The sequence below is a fragment of the Phasianus colchicus genome, chromosome 11 (genome assembly GCF_987193195.1).
Source record: "Phasianus colchicus chromosome 11, bPhaCol1.hap1.1, whole genome shotgun sequence".
Taxonomy (NCBI): domain Eukaryota; kingdom Metazoa; phylum Chordata; class Aves; order Galliformes; family Phasianidae; genus Phasianus; species Phasianus colchicus.
In genome coordinates this window covers 495,232-518,741 of record NC_143446.1, presented here as the reverse complement: position 1 = coordinate 518,741, position 23,510 = coordinate 495,232, and the positions used below count along the sequence as shown (strand labels likewise).

At 40.2% G+C, this 23,510-nt stretch overlaps 1 protein-coding gene across 7 annotated transcripts in view; it reads left to right on the top strand.

The window, feature by feature from the left end:
- LOC149916334 (sex comb on midleg-like protein 2) overlaps positions 1-22,042 on the top strand; it is a 31,921-nt gene extending 9,879 nt beyond the window's left edge. The window contains exons 1-4 of one of the 7 annotated variants that reach the window (XM_090147850.1): positions 10,899-11,018; positions 11,189-11,371; positions 12,854-14,023; positions 21,184-22,042. In XM_090147850.1, coding sequence (XP_090003976.1) covers positions 11,003-11,018; positions 11,189-11,371; positions 12,854-13,065 — 411 coding nt within the window. In that variant the 5' untranslated portion in view covers positions 10,899-11,002 and the 3' untranslated portion in view covers positions 13,066-14,023; positions 21,184-22,042. The other 6 variants (XM_090147851.1, XR_016469970.1, XR_016469969.1 and 3 more) reach the window with 6 other exon arrangements.
- Positions 22,043-23,510: the final 1,468 nt, after the last annotated feature.

Sequence of the window (23,510 nt, the reverse complement as noted above, 5' to 3'; positions counted from 1 at the left end):
GTGGCCCTCCACTGGGCTCTCTCCAGAAGTTCTGTATTTCTTGAAGTGAGGAGCCCAGAACTGGACACAGCACTCCAGATGTGGCCTCACCAAGGTAGAGAAGAGAGGGGAGATCACCTCACTCAACCTGCTGGCCACATTCTTTTTAATGCATCCCAGGATACCATAGGCCTTCTTGACCACAAGGCCACATTGCTGGTTTGTGGTCATCCTGCTGTCTACAGGGACACCCAGGCCTTTCTCTGCAGTGCTTCTTTCCAGCAAGTCAGACCCTAACCTGTACTGATACATGCAGTTACTCTTCCCCAGATGTAGGACTCTGCACTTGCCCTTGTTGAACCTCATAAGGTTTTTTCTCTCCCTTTCCACCCTGTCCAGGTCTTGTTGAATGGCAGAAAGATAAAAACTGATCAATGCTTCTTGAGGGAAATTCCCAATGTATTTTAGGTGTATACAAGATTATGTAATACTGTGTGAATGTTGTTATGACCGGGTGACGGTTCACCGATCAGTTCACAGATGTTTTTGCTTCTCAATTGTTTTTACAAAATGTAAATAGTATTCATGAGAAGAGAATGTGATTGACTTCACTTCTTCTAGCAAAATTTTGGCCTTGGAGCTTTGTATCTGTGCAGACTGGAACCATAAGTCAATCACAGAACTTGCCACATCACCATTTGCTTTGGTAAACCATCACCACCCCCTTAATATTCAATATTCTTGAAGGTTCCCTTTTAAGTGAATTCAGATCTGGTCCAGTTGTGGAACTTGCAGCTTTCAGCGTAAGAGTATTGTGAAAAGAAGAAGTATCACTAGTCTGTACAGGACTAACACATTTCATTTTACATATGACATTCTTAACAATAGGCTTTTATTATTCATTCTTTGTCATATATTAAAATAAAGGATGTTTTATTTTCTTTCATGTACCAAACAGTTCCATTTGTCTTAAATACTCTATACAACTGCAGATAATTACAGCAACATAAAAACCAGCATTATGACATACCTAGAGGGATTAGTTTGACTTGTGTTTGGTTCCCAGGTCCCAAGATGCCAGTATCTGGGAAAGTGGCAAAATGGAAATTCAACTGTGCAGAGGAACAGGAAAAAACCGTATATCTGTATATCAGCAATACAGAAATAATTGATAAAATGCTCAGGAAACAAGCTGTGTTTAACCAGCACTGTCCAATCCAGCCTGTTGCAGGGTCCACGACAGCAGTGAGAGGAAAGAGCAGCAGACAAGACTCCTCTGGCTTGTACCATGGTATTAGTTCTAGCACACTTAAGTTCTGCATTTGAAGTTACATTAGCAAGCCTGATGTGCTTGGCAACAGCACAACATCTCACTCCATATGTAACGTATTTTCTGTGGCAAAGAACTTCTTTGTTCATAACTCACGGACTTTGCATGTTCATAAAAGCTGTTACATACTTTGGAAAGTTCAGGCATACCTTCAATCCTCCTCTGTATTCGATTCCTACTGACTTCATAGTACCTGCTGTTCCCAGCAGAGCTCAATGACAGCCGGCACAGGATCGGGGCTGAATTTGAGGTAGCAGTCACTGGCTGAAAGGAATTCCTGTAATATGCTGCACTCCCCGAAGTACGATATTCAGTGGAATTTCGACGGGCTGGGCTTGACAGATTTACTGAATTAAGTGCAGAATCCATAGAGTCCTCAGAAAAGCGATGCTCTTTGGAAGTGCTGTTTTCTTCTATACGTAACGTTTCTGCTACAGAACACAAAAGCATCAATCTGTTCAAAACGATGGGCTTTGTAGCTTTGTTATTTAATTCCTTGCTATGTTCTCTTGAAGATAATAACAAGCTCCAAGCCTGTTAACAAGTCTCCTGTGAGACAAGACTTACTGAAGAATAGTCATTCTCAAGTAATCACTGGTCCTTTACTACATTAAAAAATTTCCAGTAAAATGTCTAATAGACAAGTTTGAGACAGTCTTCCATAAATCATCTCAGCTGTATATGTTAAATATTATGAGCAGGATGTGGACATAAGGTTTGATTTTTTTTTCATTGTCTGATATTAGCATTAACACATATGCAATCTCACTCAAGCATTTTCATTATCTTTCTTAATGGTTATCTTCTGAGAATTTGTTTAGGAGTGCATTATGTTTCTATTTTTTATAAATATAAAAAGAATTTTTTAACATAAAAAACCCTCTCATGTTAACTAGCAAATGTTTAATTTGTTCTACACAGTAGAGGGAGTCTCTAACTTCATACGCAAGAGGACAGTTATCATCTGTAGATCTCCATATGTTCGGAGACAATAGCCATCACAAAAAACTGAAGAGACTACATGCAGAGCTGCAGAAGGCTGTAAATCCTAGACTCACATGCACACTAACACAATACAGTCTGATCACAATGCTGCAACTACGAGTCGTTAAACATCAGTGGGAACACCACTCCATTCTCTCATCATTGTATGTTCTCAGCTCCACTTGCACTAGGCCAACATCTAGCCTGAGGAAGAAGTTGGAAGCCTGATGCAAAAATCTGCATGAAACAAATGCTGCTTTGGCAAGAGAGTTAAGAGCTGGAAAATATAGCTAACAGGTTCACAGAAGTGTAAACTCCACATTACCATCTTGAAAATTACTCTATGAAAGTTATAAAACATATGCTAGTGGAGCAGCATATTCTTGGGGGTAACTGGTACAATCTGTGAAACAAGTTCCTAGAATATGCTCTTTATTACTCTTCTTATATGACAACTTCCAATAATTTCTTGGGAAAATTCCAGAATTAAATAAAGGAAGAGTATTTTCCACAAACAAACAAACCACAGCAACAAAAAACACACAGAGAGCTTTTTAAGCACGTTTAACTTGTTCTATTAGCAATTACGTTCTCTCTCCTGAAGTCTGTATAAAACTGGAGTTTAGTGAAGAACTTGAGGTGTATTTCACAGTTATGATCTTCAGGCAACATTATCCCAAAGTGGAACAAAGACACCCAGAGAACCGGTTCCCTACTTAGTGAATTCAGTAAAGCAAGACATGCAATCCACCATAACATCTTCTATTAAACACAACACTTGTGGCATAAAGAAGCTTTTAAGTCCACAAGCCCTTCTCTTTCAAGTACACAATCCTCAAGACAATAATGATAAACTTTCTAGTTTGATCTGTATCAAAAAAGCAAAGCAGTGGCTACTGAGGTTTTTGGAGAAAGCAAACTTTTATTTGTCGGCTTGAAGTAGCTGCAGCAACTTGCTAAAAGGAAAGCAATAGCCATCTTTCTATAGAATTTCAGAGATACTAACAGACACAATCAATGATAAGCACTATAATATCAAAGGAAACAAATGAGAAAATTAGATCAGTAGAGAATGAGACCACCAAATGAAGTCTCAGTGCAAGACTGAAAGGCAGAAGTAATACTTCAAATGGCTACAGAAAAGCACTATGAAGGAGTCCAAAACTTGTAGATTGAAACTTCGTAAGTTTTTAAAGGTATGATGAAATACTGGAAGCAATATTCCACACCAGAAAGTTTCAACAGGAGTATTTCAGCAAATATCAGCCAACTCCATACAATGTCTTATGAAGGAATCTTTTTATAGTAATCAAGCAGAGATCCCAAATACATCCGTTAAATAATCATTTTATGTCACTCTTTCCATGATCGCTCCAGACATAAAGGGTTTTAAATTGACTATTTTACAGAAGAATTTAATTGCATTTACTCCAATTATATCCCAGGTTTCTTTCTGATACTACAGATCCTAGTTAAGCAACTGTAAATAGGGATGGCAAAGAGAAACTCTGCTTTGATTCCCAAGACACTAGCATTTGAGCTTAGAATCAGAAAATCATAGAATGGCTTGGGTTGGAAGGGACCCTCAAAGATCATGAAGCTCCAACCCCTCCACCATATGCAGGGCCACCAACCTCCCTATTAAATATTAGACCAGGCTGCCCAGGACCTCATCCAACTGGCCTTGAACACCTCCAGGAAGAGGGGTGTCCACAGCCTCTCTGGGCAGCCGGTTCCAGCACCTCACCATTCACTCTGTAAAGAACTTCCCCTGATACTCAACCTAAATCCTCCCTCCCTCAACTTAAAGCCATTTCCCCTTGTCCTGCCATTATCTTAAGCTTATCTTAACATAGCTCCTCAGGTCACATACACAAGGTGGGAAAACTGGCATACTTCATAGGATGATCATCTTTTAAAATAGGTGTTTCTGTCCAGCAGCTATACTATCCCAATCCACTCCCTTTCAATTCATCTAGCCTCCCTACAAACCAACCCCAACTGCAGTCTTGTTATTGAAAGCACGGTAACAGGTATGAGAGCTGATTCAGAATTGGTGTCTGACAAATACAGTTTTGCAATTAACGGAGCAACAAATGACTCTTTTCCTACTTCAACATGTGGAGCAGATGCGAGTAGTAGAGGGATGGAATGAGAACAAGTTTTTTTCTATGACAAACAGAATTCACATTCTTACTCTCAACTATTCCAAAATTCAACAGATTTCAATGCTCTCTGATTTAGGTTTTGTAACAGAAAACTGAACATCCCTCATCTGCTTAAGCCTTCAAAGAATGCTTCTGCCACTTCACTTTTGTTAGATTTGTAATATGGAATCAGCACTCTCTTGACCTTTGCCCTGTGAAATAAATTGTTATGCTGCTCCTTTAATGTATTTCCATCCATTACTGCATGGATGGCATCACATCTGCAATAGAACCCAACATTCACCACCAAGTAACCAATCGATGCCTTGTAAAAAAGGGCTGATCTGAAATAATAAACACATTTTCCTTACTCTGTCTTGTATCTGAACAGGTATTAACCAGACCCAGTTGTACCACAGCACTGGTAAAATACCAAAAGCAGAAGGCACTGCCATGTGATCTTATGCTGTAAGGCAGGCCCTGTAAGTAATAACTGAAGTTTCATTCTCAAGTCAGCACCAGACACCAAGGGTTCATACATGTATGAGTCCCAATTAGGAAGTTCAGCTTTTCAAAAACCAGAGTTAAATATGTTAAGGGCTGCTATTTAATGATTTCACAATGCAGCAAGCTGTTAATGACAGGTAAATTCAGCAGAAGTAGAACTTCCATATGCAGAAGATCATTAACAACATCAAATTTACTACATCTAAGAGCCACTAACAGAGCCCAGTAAGCCATATCAATTTTATCTACAAATATCAGTCTTCCAGAGGTGAGTTTTTGCACACTTGAAATGTACAAAAGATCAATGAATAATTGTCTCACCTGAAGCTGGAAAGCATCAGTTTTTCAAGTTAATTTGGTATAGACTTTCTGCACCGAACGTTTACTGTTTCAAGACCTCAAGAGGAGATGAGCAATTGCTTGCGCATCCGTTGTTATAAATCTAGATTACAAGTATGTGTGTGTATATGTAGATATACATGCCATAATTATTATGCTTTTCTTTTTCTCTCTCTCATTTTTTCCCTCATTTCTCCTCTCCATCTCACTGAGATGGGGGCAGTGAATGAACAGCCACGTGACGCTCAGTGATCTGCTGGGTTAAACCACAATGCATCACCATATCTTTTACAGCGTGCAAGTTCTTTAAGATTTCTTCTTTTAAGAACGTTGCAACAAAACGTTGCTGGCATGCATCACCACTGAAATTTTGACTACAGAAACTCATCTTGTCATTTGATATTTTACCATTAGAGAAATCCATCCTGCTGTCAACGCTACAGTGATGAAACTCCAACTTAATTCTAAAAAATCTAGGCGGCAGAGATACCACAAGAATGGACTTGAATGAGTGATTACAAAGAGACTGAACATGGGCCAACATCTTTAACTTATTAACTTCCTTCCTTGCTCCCTAAATATTTAGAATGATAGTAGTACTATAGTAGTAGTAGTTAATGATAATTTTCCCTTTTTGTGATACTTGGTGAGATTCCGAAAAAACTTACTGTTGCAAATGCCACCACTACATAGGTAAATAATTACAATTACGTTATCTGAATCCTTTGGTTATTTCTAATTAGAAAGACACTACAACAGGAACAAACTTGTAAATTATGCTTAGGGTTGGAAAGAATCAGTGTGAACACCAGGTTTATGCATCAATTTGTCTTCTCAGGCAGCTTTCTGTTTTTGAGTTTCCAAATGGTAAGCAGAGCTTTAAAGGATCACATTTGGTTAGTGGCAGATGCATTTTCAAAAAAAAAAAAACAAAAAAAACAACAACCCACAAAAATTACAAGAAAGCCTTTATTCACAAGTCTGAAATAAGAAGCATACCCATATTGCGTTACAGAAGAAGACAGATATTACATGCAAAAACAAAGAAAACGCCCCAGCTCTAGCATATTTTATGCTTCCTTAGGAAATCAGAAGCGTGACTGACTTATACTGTTAAGTGAGCCTATGATTAGGGTTAAGGCAAGTACACGAGCTAGCATCAACAATAACACACTACCTCTCGTTTGCTTTCATTGTGTGGTGATCAGTGCAGGTGCCTAGAGTTTAAGAGTCAGTACCACAGGGATAAATCCTGGACCCACGGGTTTCCATGGCCCATTCACATTTTTTCCAGACTCCAATGTTTGAATGAAAACCTAATGATTCACATGTGGCTCAGACACAAGGCTCTCTACCTCCTGTTTGGGGAAAAGGTCTCGGGAGGCATATTTCTGCTAGGAGCTCAACCAGTTCTGGAGAGCAAATGGGCTGTGAGACCCAGCACAGCCTGATCTCCTGGTATTTACTTCAAGGTAGCACTATCAGCTGCAGCAAACATTCAGATAACTTCATAATAGCCTCACAGGTAGTCTTACATGGCCCTAGGGAAATTACTTGTTCTCCACATCTTAATTTCTCATTTTGAAAAGAAGCACTGAAAAGAATAATATTATCTTAGAGTTGTCAGGAGGATAAAGCAAGAAACATCTGAGGCCATCTGAATGCCCCAAGTCACACCATGAGAAAAATCCACAAAAAAAAGAAAACAGGATTCAGTGCAAACACAGCTCCCTTGTACTCCAAACATCTGAGGGCAACCATAGGAACTCCAAGCAAAGGAGTGGGATCCAGATCTACAGGCTCAACTCTCTGCTCTGCCTGGGAACAACATAAGCTTCTTACTTCCAAGATAAATGCTAGGGCTGAAAATAAAAAGGAGCACTTCTGAGGTGCAACAACCTCAACCTCAAATGACAAATAAACAGGGAATGGAGCTTGTTTGTGCAACCCCAGCCCTTGGGATGAAGAGTCATTCTCATTTCTTTACTTTTCATTGTGTAGGTATGTTTCAAACAGCAAGCTCAAGCCAGGAGAAAGGCTGAGCACTAAACTATCAGACAAACGTGTCTGTCTGATAGTGAAGAAAATCACCCAAGAGACTGATTGAATTCTCTGCTTGAGAAGGTTTATCTGAACCTCAGTCTGTTTCATCCCACTAAATGACACAGACTCAGAGGTAGAAGCAGAAAAAAGGGGCTGACACCACCACCATGAGTGGGCTTGCTAATCAAGCCTTTAATTTCCCTTTGGTTACATTTGCTTGAATTGAAACCTTATGCATCAAGCAAAATTAAAATGGTTTGTGCTTTTGTTTTGAGTAAGAAAAAATCCTAAATTCAACTCCATTCAAAACAATTATTTTCTCTGGCAGCTGAACCAAAAGAACCCACTAATTATTCACACATATTGTAGCAAGATTATTTCATCCAAGTCCCAGCATGCAGTTTTCTACTATAGCAAATACAATACTTGCCATGAAAGTTCATCACAAAAGATTTAGATTTCTTTCCTTAATCTCTGATGCAGACAATTGTTTTTCTTGCCAGTCTTAAAGAAAAACCAACTATACAAAAAAAAAAAAAAAACAAGTTTCAAACAAAAACTCTACAAGAAAATATTCTCACAATTTCATTCTGCAATTTCTCATTTAATTCTACTGTCTACACCCTACCTCCCTATTCAACTGCACAGTTGGTTTTCACAGAATCACAGAATGGCCAGGGTTGGAAGGGACCTCAAGGATCATGAATCTCCAACCCCCTGCCAATGCAGGGCCACCAACCTCCACATTCAGTGCTAGACCAGGCTGCCCAGGGCCCCATCCAATCTGGCCTTGAACACCTCTAGCGACGGGGCATCCACAGCCTCTCTGAGCAGCCTGTTCCAGCACCTCACCACTCTCTCTGTAAAGAACTTCCCCCTGACATCCAACTTAAATCTTCCCTCCTTCAGCTTAAAACCATTTCCCCTTGTCCTGCTGTTATCTACCCTTTCAAAGAGTTTTAATGCGTTACATTAACCTTAGCCACATTTTGTTCTTCTCAAAATATATCCCTCAAAAATTTTTTATAAAATGACTTACGATTTGACTTATCACTCAGTGAGCCTCTCAGCAACCTATCCAACAAGATGATGAGAAGACAAGAGCTAAAAAACACAGGAAACCCACAAGGGCCTTGTGGCTCTGTAACACCTGAGAGAGCTCCAGCACTCTGCTTCAGGAGCAGCCCACAGGCTTCTTGAGCTTAGGACTACTGAGCTGACTTCTTTGAATCTAGCAGTAATTACAATAGTAATTCCTGTTCCTATAGGATTTTTCAATGAAAACATATCAGAACTAGATAGATTTCTTTTTTTTTTTTTTTTTTTTTTTTTTTTTTACACATCTGCTTTCTAAAATAATTACTTTCAACTATTCCATCATTGCCCACATTCACCACTGGCCTACAATTTAGTCCTTCTTCTAGAACAATAACAATCAGAATACTGGCAAAGCACATCTCAGTGTATTTTGTTCCAAAAAAAATGACTTGTTGGAATGAGGCACAACAAGGCACAACTATGTTATTATATTAATAATATAATAAAATTTCATATGTTTTGCAAAAAATAAAGTAATACAAGTTTCAAACCCATACTTACACAGTTCCAGTAAACTTCTCTTACAAAGTAGAAAAGAAGCATCTATCTTTTGAACAAACTTGTGCAGACACATAAGCAAGGACTACTGAAATTCTGCTATATGCAGGTCAGGGTGCTATGTTACAGACACTGTTAGATAGCAACATCTTTTACAAGGATTTAATTAAACCTGTATTCCACTAATCATCTTTCACACCTGGTGTTAATGTAAGGAGATTAAAGTAACACCAAGTCTTTTTACTGCCAGTGATAGAATTATGAATTGATGTGCTAACTGCCATACAGAGACTTCCTAGCCTAGAAGGAAAAAAAAAATGTCAAGCAGCAGCTATTCAGTTTGAGATGTAAGGATAATTTATCTGTAGGCATGGCATTAATATGTAGCAGAACTAAACCTATTCCTTAATAGAGGACATAAGAGAACGAACACTGACCTAAGAGACCAGGGAATGGGAGAAAGGAGAAAGCAGCAAATTTAACATGTGGAATCACTTGCCTGGAAGCTAAACAGATTAGCTGGAAACTTTTCACTCACTTGGTTAAGGTATTAAGAACACAAACATTATGTATGGATAAGATTATGAGAATGACTTGAATTAATAAAGCTGATACTCCACTCATACTGAGCTTACTTGACAAATGTATAGCTTGTATAGCTGCAGCTGTTGAGATGCACAAGCTCTGCTTATTACCAACAACCTAACTGTACAGTGTACATGTAATTCAACTTTGCTATTGCTAGACTCTGATTTAAGAACTGTTCAGAAAATCCTGGACTCCCAGTGATATAAAGTATACTCCACCAGGACTATCTTAATAAAGTAGTTCACAAACAGACATTCTTGACTATGCTTAAGGAGTTACAAAAGTGATAGAATCTCACTGCAGGTTACTTCCGTTCTTTCTCCCTACCCTAGGTTCACAAACAAGTGAAGAAACAAAAAGATTAGAAACATCTTCACATACCAGTTATCATTTCTGCAAGCCGAGATTACAGCTTTGTGAGTGCGGGAGATATTTGCATCCTCTTGATGGCTGAGCCGAGAGGGGAAAAAGGGGAGGGGAACAAAAAACGTCCATCTATGAGGCGAAAGCTCCCGAACGAGGAGCCCCGGGCACAATCCCGCGGCACCAACCCCGGCCCGCAGCGGGGCCTCACCCGGCCACCGCCCTCAGCGGCCCCACCCGCAGCCCCGCGCCCGTTGCTCGGCAGCTGCGAGCCAACCGAGCCTGCCGGGAAGGTGGAGGGGCAGCACCACGGATAGCTCTTATTGGTCGAAGGAGGTGAGGGCGGAGCTCGAGGACGGCCGTCTTCTTCGCTATTGGCGGAGAGAGCCGTCAGTGCGGGGCGGAGGGCGGGGCCTCGCGGCTAGCGGGGCCGCGTTGAACGCCGCGGTAGGGCGGGGGAACGGAGCGAGGGGGCGGCGGCGGTCGAGGGAAAGCGAGCCGCCGGCTGCGAGGAGAGCGGCGCGAGGTAGGGAGCGGCGCGGGGGCCGTCCTCACCTGTCACCGGGCGCTCCGCCCTCCCTCCTCGCGGCCCCCGGGCTCCGGCCGCGGGCGCGGTCCCTCGCGGTAGCGGCCGGGCTGGGGCTGTGCTTTCGTCTAAGGGGACCCTCGTCCGGCTGCCCTCAGGTAGGTGGGAGGGGGGCGGAGAGGGCAGACCCCGGGAAGGCCGCCTCTGGGCGCGAGGGCTCCCCGCCGCCGTCGCTGCGGCAGGCGGCACCCCGGAGTGGCGCTGCGCGAGGGGGGGAGCGGCTGGGGGCTGCGGCTGGGGGCCGCCTCCGTGCGCGGGGCGGGGGGAGTTGCGAGGGCAGAGCCGCGCGACTTCTTATTCGTATAGCCGCGCTTCTTTTCACAGCAACGTGAATAGCTGTAAAACACATAATTCTACCTAAATTAAGTTGTTTAAATTGGAGATAAACAGATGTCTTAGACCTGCTTCTCTTATAAGAAATCTCCCTGTAAGTATGTCGGCACGCGTGTTGTACCCTGATGAGCATTTTGATCCTGGAACCCTTTTATAGATGAAGTTGATGTATTTCTTCAAGTTCTCATAGAGCAAATTTAAAGTGGCATGGATCCAATGGAAGGTACAACCAGTTCTTTGGATATAAACGCGTTAAACACCAGAAAGATTGTTTATTCCTCTCATGTCTTGCATGTTTTAAATCAAAGCTGAATGTCTTCTCCTTTACTTGTTAGTGTTTTGCTATACTTCGTGATGCTCAGGGGCTGTTTGACATCTTCTTCTTATTCGCAGCTTCCTTTGATGGGGAGAAGCATGCCATCAATCTTCCTTCTGTAAACAGTGCATCGTTTGTCCTACGTTTCTTGGAGAAACTCTGCCACAGTCTTCAATGCGATAATCTTTTCAGTAGCCAGCCTTTCAGCCCCTACATGGGGTGTGCACATAGTCCCACGGAGTACGATAGGAACAAACCAGGTACTATCAAACAGCTGTTGTTTACAAGTACTGATATTTTTGATAAGTGTGGTTACTTTATGAAATTTAACATTTTAATCTGCTTTGCTATAACTTTAATTGATTGAAATGAATACTCTTCAGTTCTTAGAGGATTCGTTCCAGAGCACAAGTGCTGTGGCAGGTTGGGATAGCTCATACCACATGTGCAGAAATCATTTTGTTCTGCTCACTCTTTCTTGTGGTCAAGTAGGAATTGTACCACTGGGTTACTAAAAGAACAGACTCAAAACTTCACATTTTGCCTGTTCAATTTATGTTTGAATCATAAAATAACCTTGGAGAAAGATGCTTACTGCCTTATAAGAAGGGGCTTGCTCTGAGAGATGATTCAGTTCAGCCTATCCTACAACATTAAATACTCTTTTCTTCCTTCTTTGTTCACCTTGCTCAGTGGCGGCTCCAAAATTTTAAATTCTGCAGCATACAGTCTAGTAGAGAAGGTGGGTTTTGCAGCTGGCTGCTTGTGACATTTTATGTGAGTTTTGGTACTCTGGGGGTATATAGAGTGAGAGGGAAATAACATGCTCAGGGTCTCCCATCAAATGGCTTGCAGTGCTGGTATTACGAGTCCTGGTCCAAGGGTTATCAGGAGCCATAGCTGAGAAAACTTTGACATCAATGCAGTTTCAGTCTTAGAGGTGCTGCTTTAGAAAATAAAGTATTGTGGTGGTTTTGGTATTTCGGTTTTTATTTGTTTTGTTTTGTTTTTTTCCAGTAGAGAAATTGTATTTGTTTCATTTCATCAAAAAAAAGTAATTTGCTTTAATACTTTTCAGGAAAGTAGCCTAAATTTGGAAATTTGGATGATGATAGTATAAACTAAGCTGTTACTTCAGCTTTTGAAGTTTGTATTGAATGACCGATTCTATGTGAAATGGATTTGTTACCTGGTGAATGACTTGATGTATGTTTTTGCTTTTGTACTTTCATGATAAGCCTTAAACCACTTTGCACAGTTTCCAGGTAAGTACTGTTCTTTTGTTTAGCACTGAAAGTCAAACTGTAGTGTGGAAATCATACATGCATGGTTGCTGAAGATAGCAGATACTGACCATTGTGCACAGACATTATTAACGCTGTGTGGGTGCTTCAGAATGGGCACCAATAGCAGGCGTATGCTATAGGGTTTGGTTTGTTGTATCGTCTCAAATCTGAGAAAAAATAGGGCAGCAAGGACAACTTTTAAGAATAGATTTTTGGTAGTTTAGAGCATGTACTGGTAGTTCTTGCTTTGCTGGGACTATTGCGTGAGTAGAGATGCAGGTTGTGATAGCTTTGTGCGTTAGCAGGGTTCGGAAAGGCTTTAGAGGTCAGATGGGAGTGAATTTGGGACTTAAGAAACAATGCAGTTCTAGCACGTGAAACATGTCTCTATTCTGTGTGCACTAGGTGTGAAGAAAGCAGAAATATTCTGTATAAATATGGCTTGTTCTTTTTCAGTGTGTGTTTATGTCAACAAGCATGGAAATTCTGGGCCTCACCTGGATAAGAAAAAGGTTCAGGAGCTTCCAGATCACTTTGGACCAGGTCCTGTCAACGTGGTACTTCAACAAGCTGTACAAGCTTGTGTGGATTGTGCCTATCAATCCAAAACAGTCTTTGGATTTCTGAAATCTGGCCATCATGGAGGGGAAATGATAACTGGTATGTGAAGGTGTTTCTAATTTTTTTGTTTCTTCACTTGTTTGTGAACCTAGGGTAGGGAGAAAGAACGGAAGTAACCTGCAGTGAGATTCTATCACTTTTGTAACTCCTTAAGCATAGTCAAGAATGTCTGTTTGTGAACTACTTTATTAAGATAGTCCTGGTGGAGTATACTTTATATCACTGGGAGTCCAGGATTTTCTGAACAGTTCTTAAATCAGAGTCTAGCAATAGCAAAGTTGAATTACATGTACACTGTACAGTTAGGTTGTTGGTAATAAGCAGAGCTTGTGCATCTCAACAGCTGCAGCTATACAAGCTATACATTTGTCAAGTAAGCTCAGTATGAGTGGAGTATCAGCTTTATTAATTCAAGTCATTCTCATAATCTTATCCATACATAATGTTTGTGTTCTTAATACCTTAACCAAGTGAGTGAAAAGTTTCCAGCTAATCTGTTTAGCTTCCAGGCAAGTGATTCCACATGTTAAATTTGCTGCTTTCTCCTTTCTCCCATTCCCTGGTCTCTTAGGTCAGTGTTCGTTCTCTTATGTCCTCTATTAAGGAATAGGTTTAGTTCTGCTACATATTAATGCCATGCCTACAGATAAATTATCCTTACATCTCAAACTGAATAGCTGCTGCTTGACATTTTTTTTTTCCTTCTAGGCTAGGAAGTCTCTGTATGGCAGTTAGCACATCAATTCATAATTCTATCACTGGCAGTAAAAAGACTTGGTGTTACTTTAATCTCCTTACATTAACACCAGGTGTGAAAGATGATTAGTGGAATACAGGTTTAATTAAATCCTTGTAAAAGATGTTGCTATCTAACAGTGTCTGTAACATAGCACCCTGACCTGCATATAGCAGAATTTCAGTAGTCCTTGCTTATGTGTCTGCACAAGTTTGTTCAAAAGATAGATGCTTCTTTTCTACTTTGTAAGAGAAGTTTACTGGAACTGTGTAAGTATGGGTTTGAAACTTGTATTACTTTATTTTTTGCAAAACATATGAAATTTTATTATATTATTAATATAATAACATAGTTGTGCCTTGTTGTGCCTCATTCCAACAAGTCATTTTTTTTGGAACAAAATACACTGAGATGTGCTTTGCCAGTATTCTGATTGTTATTGTTCTAGAAGAAGGACTAAATTGTAGGCCAGTGGTGAATGTGGGCAATGATGGAATAGTTGAAAGTAATTATTTTAGAAAGCAGATGTAAAAAAAAAAAAAAAAAAAAAAAGAAATCTATCTAGTTCTGATATGTTTTCATTGAAAAATCCTATAGGAACAGGAATTACTATTGTAATTACTGCTAGATTCAAAGAAGTCAGCTCAGTAGTCCTAAGCTCAAGAAGCCTGTGGGCTGCTCCTGAAGCAGAGTGCTGGAGCTCTCTCAGGTGTTACAGAGCCACAAGGCCCTTGTGGGTTTCCTGTGTTTTTTAGCTCTTGTCTTCTCATCATCTTGTTGGATAGGTTGCTGAGAGGCTCACTGAGTGATAAGTCAAATCGTAAGTCATTTTATAAAAAATTTTTGAGGGATATATTTTGAGAAGAAGAAAATGTGGCTAAGGTTAATGTAACGCATTAAAACTCTTTGAAAGGGTAGATAACAGCAGGACAAGGGGAAATGGTTTTAAGCTGAAGGAGGGAAGATTTAAGTTGGATGTCAGGGGGAAGTTCTTTACAGAGAGAGTGGTGAGGTGCTGGAACAGGCTGCTCAGAGAGGCTGTGGATGCCCCGTCGCTAGAGGTGTTCAAGGCCAGATTGGATGGGGCCCTGGGCAGCCTGGTCTAGCACTGAATGTGGAGGTTGGTGGCCCTGCATTGGCAGGGGGTTGGAGATTCATGATCCTTGAGGTCCCTTCCAACCCTGGCCATTCTGTGATTCTGTGAAAACCAACTGTGCAGTTGAATAGGAAGGTAGGGTGTAGACAGTAGAATTAAATGAGAAATTGCAGAATGAAATTGTGAGAATATTTTCTTGTAGAGTTTTTGTTTGAAACTTGTTTTTTTTTTTTTTGTATAGTTGGTTTTTCTTTAAGACTGGCAAGAAAAACAATTGTCTGCATCAGAGATTAAGGAAAGAAATCTAAATCTTTTGTGATGAACTTTCATGGCAAGTATTGTATTTGCTATAGTAGAAAACTGCATGCTGGGACTTGGATGAAATAATCTTGCTACAATATGTGTGAATAATTAGTGGGTTCTTTTGGTTCAGCTGCCAGAGAAAATAATTGTTTTGAATGGAGTTGAATTTAGGATTTTTTCTTACTCAAAACAAAAGCACAAACCATTTTAATTTTGCTTGATGCATAAGGTTTCAATTCAAGCAAATGTAACCAAAGGGAAATTAAAGGCTTGATTAGCAAGCCCACTCATGGTGGTGGTGTCAGCCCCTTTTTTCTGCTTCTACCTCTGAGTCTGTGTCATTTAGTGGGATGAAACAGACTGAGGTTCAGATAAACCTTCTCAAGCAGAGAATTCAATCAGTCTCTTGGGTGATTTTCTTCACTATCAGACAGACACGTTTGTCTGATAGTTTAGTGCTCAGCCTTTCTCCTGGCTTGAGCTTGCTGTTTGAAACATACCTACACAATGAAAAGTAAAGAAATGAGAATGACTCTTCATCCCAAGGGCTGGGGTTGCACAAACAAGCTCCATTCCCTGTTTATTTGTCATTTGAGGTTGAGGTTGTTGCACCTCAGAAGTGCTCCTTTTTATTTTCAGCCCTAGCATTTATCTTGGAAGTAAGAAGCTTATGTTGTTCCCAGGCAGAGCAGAGAGTTGAGCCTGTAGATCTGGATCCCACTCCTTTGCTTGGAGTTCCTATGGTTGCCCTCAGATGTTTGGAGTACAAGGGAGCTGTGTTTGCACTGAATCCTGTTTTCTTTTTTTTGTGGATTTTTCTCATGGTGTGACTTGGGGCATTCAGATGGCCTCAGATGTTTCTTGCTTTATCCTCCTGACAACTCTAAGATAATATTATTCTTTTCAGTGCTTCTTTTCAAAATGAGAAATTAAGATGTGGAGAACAAGTAATTTCCCTAGGGCCATGTAAGACTACCTGTGAGGCTATTATGAAGTTATCTGAATGTTTGCTGCAGCTGATAGTGCTACCTTGAAGTAAATACCAGGAGATCAGGCTGTGCTGGGTCTCACAGCCCATTTGCTCTCCAGAACTGGTTGAGCTCCTAGCAGAAATATGCCTCCCGAGACCTTTTCCCCAAACAGGAGGTAGAGAGCCTTGTGTCTGAGCCACATGTGAATCATTAGGTTTTCATTCAAACATTGGAGTCTGGAAAAAATGTGAATGGGCCATGGAAACCCGTGGGTCCAGGATTTATCCCTGTGGTACTGACCCTTAAACTCTAGGCACCTGCACTGATCACCACACAATGAAAGCAAACGAGAGGTAGTGTGTTATTGTTGATGCTAGCTCGTGTACTTGCATTAACCCTAATCATAGGCTCACTTAACAGTATAAGTCAGTCACGCTTCTGATTTCCTAAGGAAGCATAAAATATGCTAGAGCTGGGGCGTTTTCTTTGTTTTTGCATGTAATATCTGTCTTCTTCTGTAACGCAATATGGGTATGCTTCTTATTTCAGACTTGTGAATAAAGGCTTTCTTGTAATTTTTGTGGGTTGTTGTTTTTTTTGTTTTTTTTTTTTTGAAAATGCATCTGCCACTAACCAAATGTGATCCTTTAAAGCTCTGCTTACCATTTGGAAACTCAAAAACAGAAAGCTGCCTGAGAAGACAAATTGATGCATAAACCTGGTGTTCACACTGATTCTTTCCAACCCTAAGCATAATTTACAAGTTTGTTCCTGTTGTAGTGTCTTTCTAATTAGAAATAACCAAAGGATTCAGATAACGTAATTGTAATTATTTACCTATGTAGTGGTGGCATTTGCAACAGTAAGTTTTTTCGGAATCTCACCAAGTATCACAAAAAGGGAAAATTATCATTAACTACTACTACTATAGTACTACTATCATTCTAAATATTTAGGGAGCAAGGAAGGAAGTTAATAAGTTAAAGATGTTGGCCCATGTTCAGTCTCTTTGTAATCACTCATTCAAGTCCATTCTTGTGGTATCTCTGCCGCCTAGATTTTTTAGAATTAAGTTGGAGTTTCATCACTGTAGCGTTGACAGCAGGATGGATTTCTCTAATGGTAAAATATCAAATGACAAGATGAGTTTCTGTAGTCAAAATTTCAGTGGTGATGCATGCCAGCAACGTTTTGTTGCAACGTTCTTAAAAGAAGAAATCTTAAAGAACTTGCACGCTGTAAAAGATATGGTGATGCATTGTGGTTTAACCCAGCAGATCACTGAGCGTCACGTGGCTGTTCATTCACTGCCCCCATCTCAGTGAGATGGAGAGGAGAAATGAGGGAAAAAATGAGAGAGAGAAAAAGAAAAGCATAATAATTATGGCATGTATATCTACATATACACACACATACTTGTAATCTAGATTTATAACAACGGATGCGCAAGCAATTGCTCATCTCCTCTTGAGGTCTTGAAACAGTAAACGTTCGGTGCAGAAAGTCTATACCAAATTAACTTGAAAAACTGATGCTTTCCAGCTTCAGGTGAGACAATTATTCATTGATCTTTTGTACATTTCAAGTGAGAAGACTGATATTTGTAGATAAAATTGATATGGCTTACTGGGCTCTGTTAGTGGCTCTTAGATGTAGTAAATTTGATGTTGTTAATGATCTTCTGCATATGGAAGTTCTACTTCTGCTGAATTTACCTGTCATTAACAGCTTGCTGCATTGTGAAATCATTAAATAGCAGCCTTTAACATATTTAACTCTGGTTTTTGAAAAGCTGAACTTCCTAATTGGGACTCATACATGTATGAACCCTTGGTGTCTGGTGCTGACTTGAGAATGAAACTTCAGTTATTACTTACAGGGCCTGCCTTACAGCATAAGATCACATGGCAGTGCCTTCTGCTTTCGGTATTTTACCAGTGCTGTGGTACAACTGGGTCTGGTTAATACCTGTTCAGATACAAGACAGAGTAAGGAAAATGTGTTTATTATTTCAGATCAGCCCTTTTTTACAAGGCATCGATTGGTTACTTGGTGGTGAATGTTGGGTTCTATTGCAGATGTGATGCCATCCATGCAGTAATGGATGGAAATACATTAAAGGAGCAGCATAACAATTTATTTCACAGGGCAAAGGTCAAGAGAGTGCTGATTCCATATTACAAATCTAACAAAAGTGAAGTGGCAGAAGCATTCTTTGAAGGCTTAAGCAGATGAGGGATGTTCAGTTTTCTGTTACAAAACCTAAATCAGAGAGCATTGAAATCTGTTGAATTTTGGAATAGTTGAGAGTAAGAATGTGAATTCTGTTTGTAACAGAAAAAAACTTGTTCTCATTCCATCCCTCTACTACTCGCATCTGCTCCACATGTCGAAGTAGGAAAAGAGTTATTTGTTGCTCCGTTAATTGCAAAACTGTATTTGTCAGACACCAATTCTGAATCAGCTCTCATACCTGTTACCGTGCTTTCAATAACAAGACTGCAGTTGGGGTTGGTTTGTAGGGAGGCTAGATGAATTGAAAGGGAGTGGATTGGGATAGTATAGCTGCTGGACAGAAACACCTATTTTAAAAGATGATCATCCTATGAAGTATGCCAGTTTTCCCACCTTGTGTATGTGACCTGAGGAGCTATGTTAAGATAAGCTTAAGATAATGGCAGGACAAGGGGAAATGGCTTTAAGTTGAGGGAGGGAGGATTTAGGTTGAGTATCAGGGGAAGTTCTTTACAGAGTGAATGGTGAGGTGCTGGAACAGGCTGCCCAGAGAGGCTGTGGACACCCCTCTTCCTGGAGGTGTTCAAGGCCAGTTGGATGAGGTCCTGGGCAGCCTGGTCTAATATTTAATAGGGAGGTTGGTGGCCCTGCATATGGTGGAGGGGTTGGAGCTTCATGATCTTTGAGGGTCCCTTCCAACCCAAGCCATTCTATGATTTTCTGATTCTAAGCTCAAATGCTAGTGTCTTGGGAATCAAAGCAGAGTTTCTCTTTGCCATCCCTATTTACAGTTGCTTAACTAGGATCTGTAGTATCAGAAAGAAACCTGGGATATAATTGGAGTAAATGCAATTAAATTCTTCTGTAAAATAGTCAATTTAAAACCCTTTATGTCTTGAGCGATCATGGAAAGAGTGACATAAAATGATTATTTAACGGATGTATTTGGGATCTCTGCTTGATTACTATAAAAAGATTCCTTCATAAGACATTGTATGGAGTTGGCTGATATTTGCTGAAATACTCCTGTTGAAACTTTCTGGTGTGGAATATTGCTTCCAGTATTTCATCATACCTTTAAAAACTTATGAAGTTTCAATCTACAAGTTTTGGACTCCTTCATAGTGCTTTTCTGTAGCCATTTGAAGTATTACTTCTGCCTTTCAGTCTTGCACTGAGACTTCATTTGGTGGTCTCATTCTCTACTGATCTAATTTTCTCATTTGTTTCCTTTGATATTATAGTGCTTATCATTGATTGTGTCTGTTAGTATCTCTGAAATTCTATAGAAAGATGGCTATTGCTTTCCTTTTAGCAAGTTGCTGCAGCTACTTCAAGCCGACAAATAAAAGTTTGCTTTCTCCAAAAACCTCAGTAGCCACTGCTTTGCTTTTTTGATACAGATCAAACTAGAAAGTTTATCATTATTGTCTTGAGGATTGTGTACTTGAAAGAGAAGGGCTTGTGGACTTAAAAGCTTCTTTATGCCACAAGTGTTGTGTTTAATAGAAGATGTTATGGTGGATTGCATGTCTTGCTTTACTGAATTCACTAAGTAGGGAACCGGTTCTCTGGGTGTCTTTGTTCCACTTTGGGATAATGTTGCCTGAAGATCATAACTGTGAAATACACCTCAAGTTCTTCACTAAACTCCAGTTTTATACAGACTTCAGGAGAGAGAACGTAATTGCTAATAGAACAAGTTAAACGTGCTTAAAAAGCTCTCTGTGTGTTTTTTGTTGCTGTGGTTTGTTTGTTTGTGGAAAATACTCTTCCTTTATTTAATTCTGGAATTTTCCCAAGAAATTATTGGAAGTTGTCATATAAGAAGAGTAATAAAGAGCATATTCTAGGAACTTGTTTCACAGATTGTACCAGTTACCCCCAAGAATATGCTGCTCCACTAGCATATGTTTTATAACTTTCATAGAGTAATTTTCAAGATGGTAATGTGGAGTTTACACTTCTGTGAACCTGTTAGCTATATTTTCCAGCTCTTAACTCTCTTGCCAAAGCAGCATTTGTTTCATGCAGATTTTTGCATCAGGCTTCCAACTTCTTCCTCAGGCTAGATGTTGGCCTAGTGCAAGTGGAGCTGAGAACATACAATGATGAGAGAATGGAGTGGTGTTCCCACTGATGTTTAACGACTCGTAGTTGCAGCATTGTGATCAGACTGTATTGTGTTAGTGTGCATGTGAGTCTAGGATTTACAGCCTTCTGCAGCTCTGCATGTAGTCTCTTCAGTTTTTTGTGATGGCTATTGTCTCCGAACATATGGAGATCTACAGATGATAATTGTCCTCTTGCGTATGAAGTTAGAGACTCCCTCTACTGTGTAGAACAAATTAAACATTTGCTAGTTAACATGAGAGGGTTTTTTATGTTAAAAAATTCTTTTTATATTTATAAAAAATAGAAACATAATGCACTCCTAAACAAATTCTCAGAAGATAACCATTAAGAAAGATAATGAAAATGCTTGACTGAGATTGCATATGTGTTAATGCTAATATCAGACAATGAAAGAAAAATCAAACCTTATGTCCACATCCTGCTCATAATATTTAACGTATACAGCTGAGATGATTTATGGAAGACTGTCTCAAACTTGTCTATTAGACATTTTACTGGAAATTTTTTAATGTAGTAAAGGACCAGTGATTACTTGAGAATGACTATTCTTCAGTAAGTCTTGTCTCACAGGAGACTTGTTAACAGGCTTGGAGCTTGTTATTATCTTCAAGAGAACATAGCAAGGAATTAAATAACAAAGCTACAAAGCCCATCGTTTTGAACAGATTGATGCTTTTGTGTTCTGTAGCAGAAACGTTACGTATAGAAGAAAACAGCACTTCCAAAGAGCATCGCTTTTCTGAGGACTCTATGGATTCTGCACTTAATTCAGTAAATCTGTCAAGCCCAGCCCGTCGAAATTCCACTGAATATCGTACTTCGGGGAGTGCAGCATATTACAGGAATTCCTTTCAGCCAGTGACTGCTACCTCAAATTCAGCCCCGATCCTGCGCCGGCTGTCATTGAGCTCTGCTGGGATCAGCAGTTACTATGAAGTCAGTAGGAATCGAATACAGAGGAGGATTGAAGGTATGCCTGAACTTTCCAAAGTATGTAACAGCTTTTATGAACATGCAAAGTCCGTGAGTTATGAACAAAGAAGTTCTTTGCCACAGAAAATACGTTACATATGGAGTGAGATGTTGTGCTGTTGCCAAGCACATCAGGCTTGCTAATGTAACTTCAAATGCAGAACTTAAGTGTGCTAGAACTAATACCATGGTACAAGCCAGAGGAGTCTTGTCTGCTGCTCTTTCCTCTCACTGCTGTCGTGGACCCTGCAACAGGCTGGATTGGACAGTGCTGGTTAAACACAGCTTGTTTCCTGAGCATTTTATCAATTATTTCTGTATTGCTGATATACAGATATAGGGTTTTTTCCTGTTCCTCTGCACAGTTGAATTTCCATTTGCCACTTTCCCAGATACTGGCATCTTGGGACCTGGGAACCAAACACAAGTCAAACTAATCCCTCTAGGTATGTCATAATGCTGGTTTTTATGTTGCTGTAATTATCTGCAGTTGTATAGAGTATTTAAGACAAATGGAACTGTTTGGTACATGAAAGAAAATAAAACATCCTTTATTTTAATATATGACAAAGAATGAATAATAAAAGCCTATTGTTAAGAATGTCATATGTAAAATGAAATGTGTTAGTCCTGTACAGACTAGTGATACTTCTTCTTTTCACAATATTCTTACGCTGAAAGCTGCAAGTTCCAGAACTGGACCAGATCTGAATTCACTTAAAAGGGAACCTTCAAGAATATTGAATATTAAGGGGGTGGTGATGGTTTACCAAAGCAAATGGTGATGTGGCAAGTTCTGTGATTGACTTATGGTTCCAGTCTGCACAGATACAAAGCTCCAAGGCCAAAATTTTGCTAGAAGAAGTGAAGTCAATCACATTCTCTTCTCATGAATACTATTTACATTTTGTAAAAACAATTGAGAAGCAAAAACATCTGTGAACTGATCGGTGAACTGTCACCCGGGCATAACAACATTCACACAGTATTACATAATCTTGTATACACCTAAAATACATTGGGAATTTCCCTCAAGAAGCATTGATCAGTTTTTATCTTTCTGCCATTCAACAAGACCTGGACAGGGTGGAAAGGGAGAGAAAAAACCTTATGAGGTTCAACAAGGGCAAGTGCAGAGTCCTACATCTGGGGAAGAGTAACTGCATGTATCAGTACAGGTTAGGGTCTGACTTGCTGGAAAGAAGCACTGCAGAGAAAGGCCTGGGTGTCCCTGTAGGCAGCAGGGTGACCACAAACCAGCAATGTGGCCTTGTGGTCAAGAAGGCCAATGGTATCCTGGGATGCATTAAAAAGAATGTGGCCAGCAGGTTGAGTGAGGTGATCTCCCCTCTCTTCTCTACCTTGGTGAGGCCACATCTGGAGTGCTGTGTCCAGTTCTGGGCTCCTCACTTCAAGAAATACAGAACTTCTGGAGAGAGCCCAGTGGAGGGCCACAGAGATGATGAGGGGCCTGGAGCATGTCCTGTATGAGGAAAGGCTGAGACCTGGGGCTGTTCAGCCTGAAGAAGAGAAGGCTGAGAGAGGATATTATCAATGCTTATAAATACCAAAAGGGTGGGAGTCAAGCAGATGGGGCCAGGCTCTTGCCTGTGGAGCCCAATGACAGAACAAGGAGCAGGGGACACAAACTGGAATAAATGACGTTCCATTTGAACACAAGGAAGAACTTCTTTACTGTGAGGGTGACAGTGCCCAGGAACAGACTGCCCAGAGAGGTGGTGGAGTCTCCTCTGGAGATATTCAAAACTCATCTGGACGTTTTCCTGTAACTTACTGTAGGGAACCAGCTTTGTTAGACTCAATGACTTGCAGAGATTCTTTCCAACCACTGCAGTTCCCCCTTGAGAAAATGTCTTTCTCCAATTTTTCAGTTTAAAAGGAAATTACATCCTAATTCAAAAAGTCTTGTTTATTTTTAGGAAGAGACAGATCTCTTGGTAAATAATGACAGAACAGTCTGTCTGAGCTTTCATAATACCTTTACTGAAGAACTGATCAGAATTTCTCCAACACATACATATG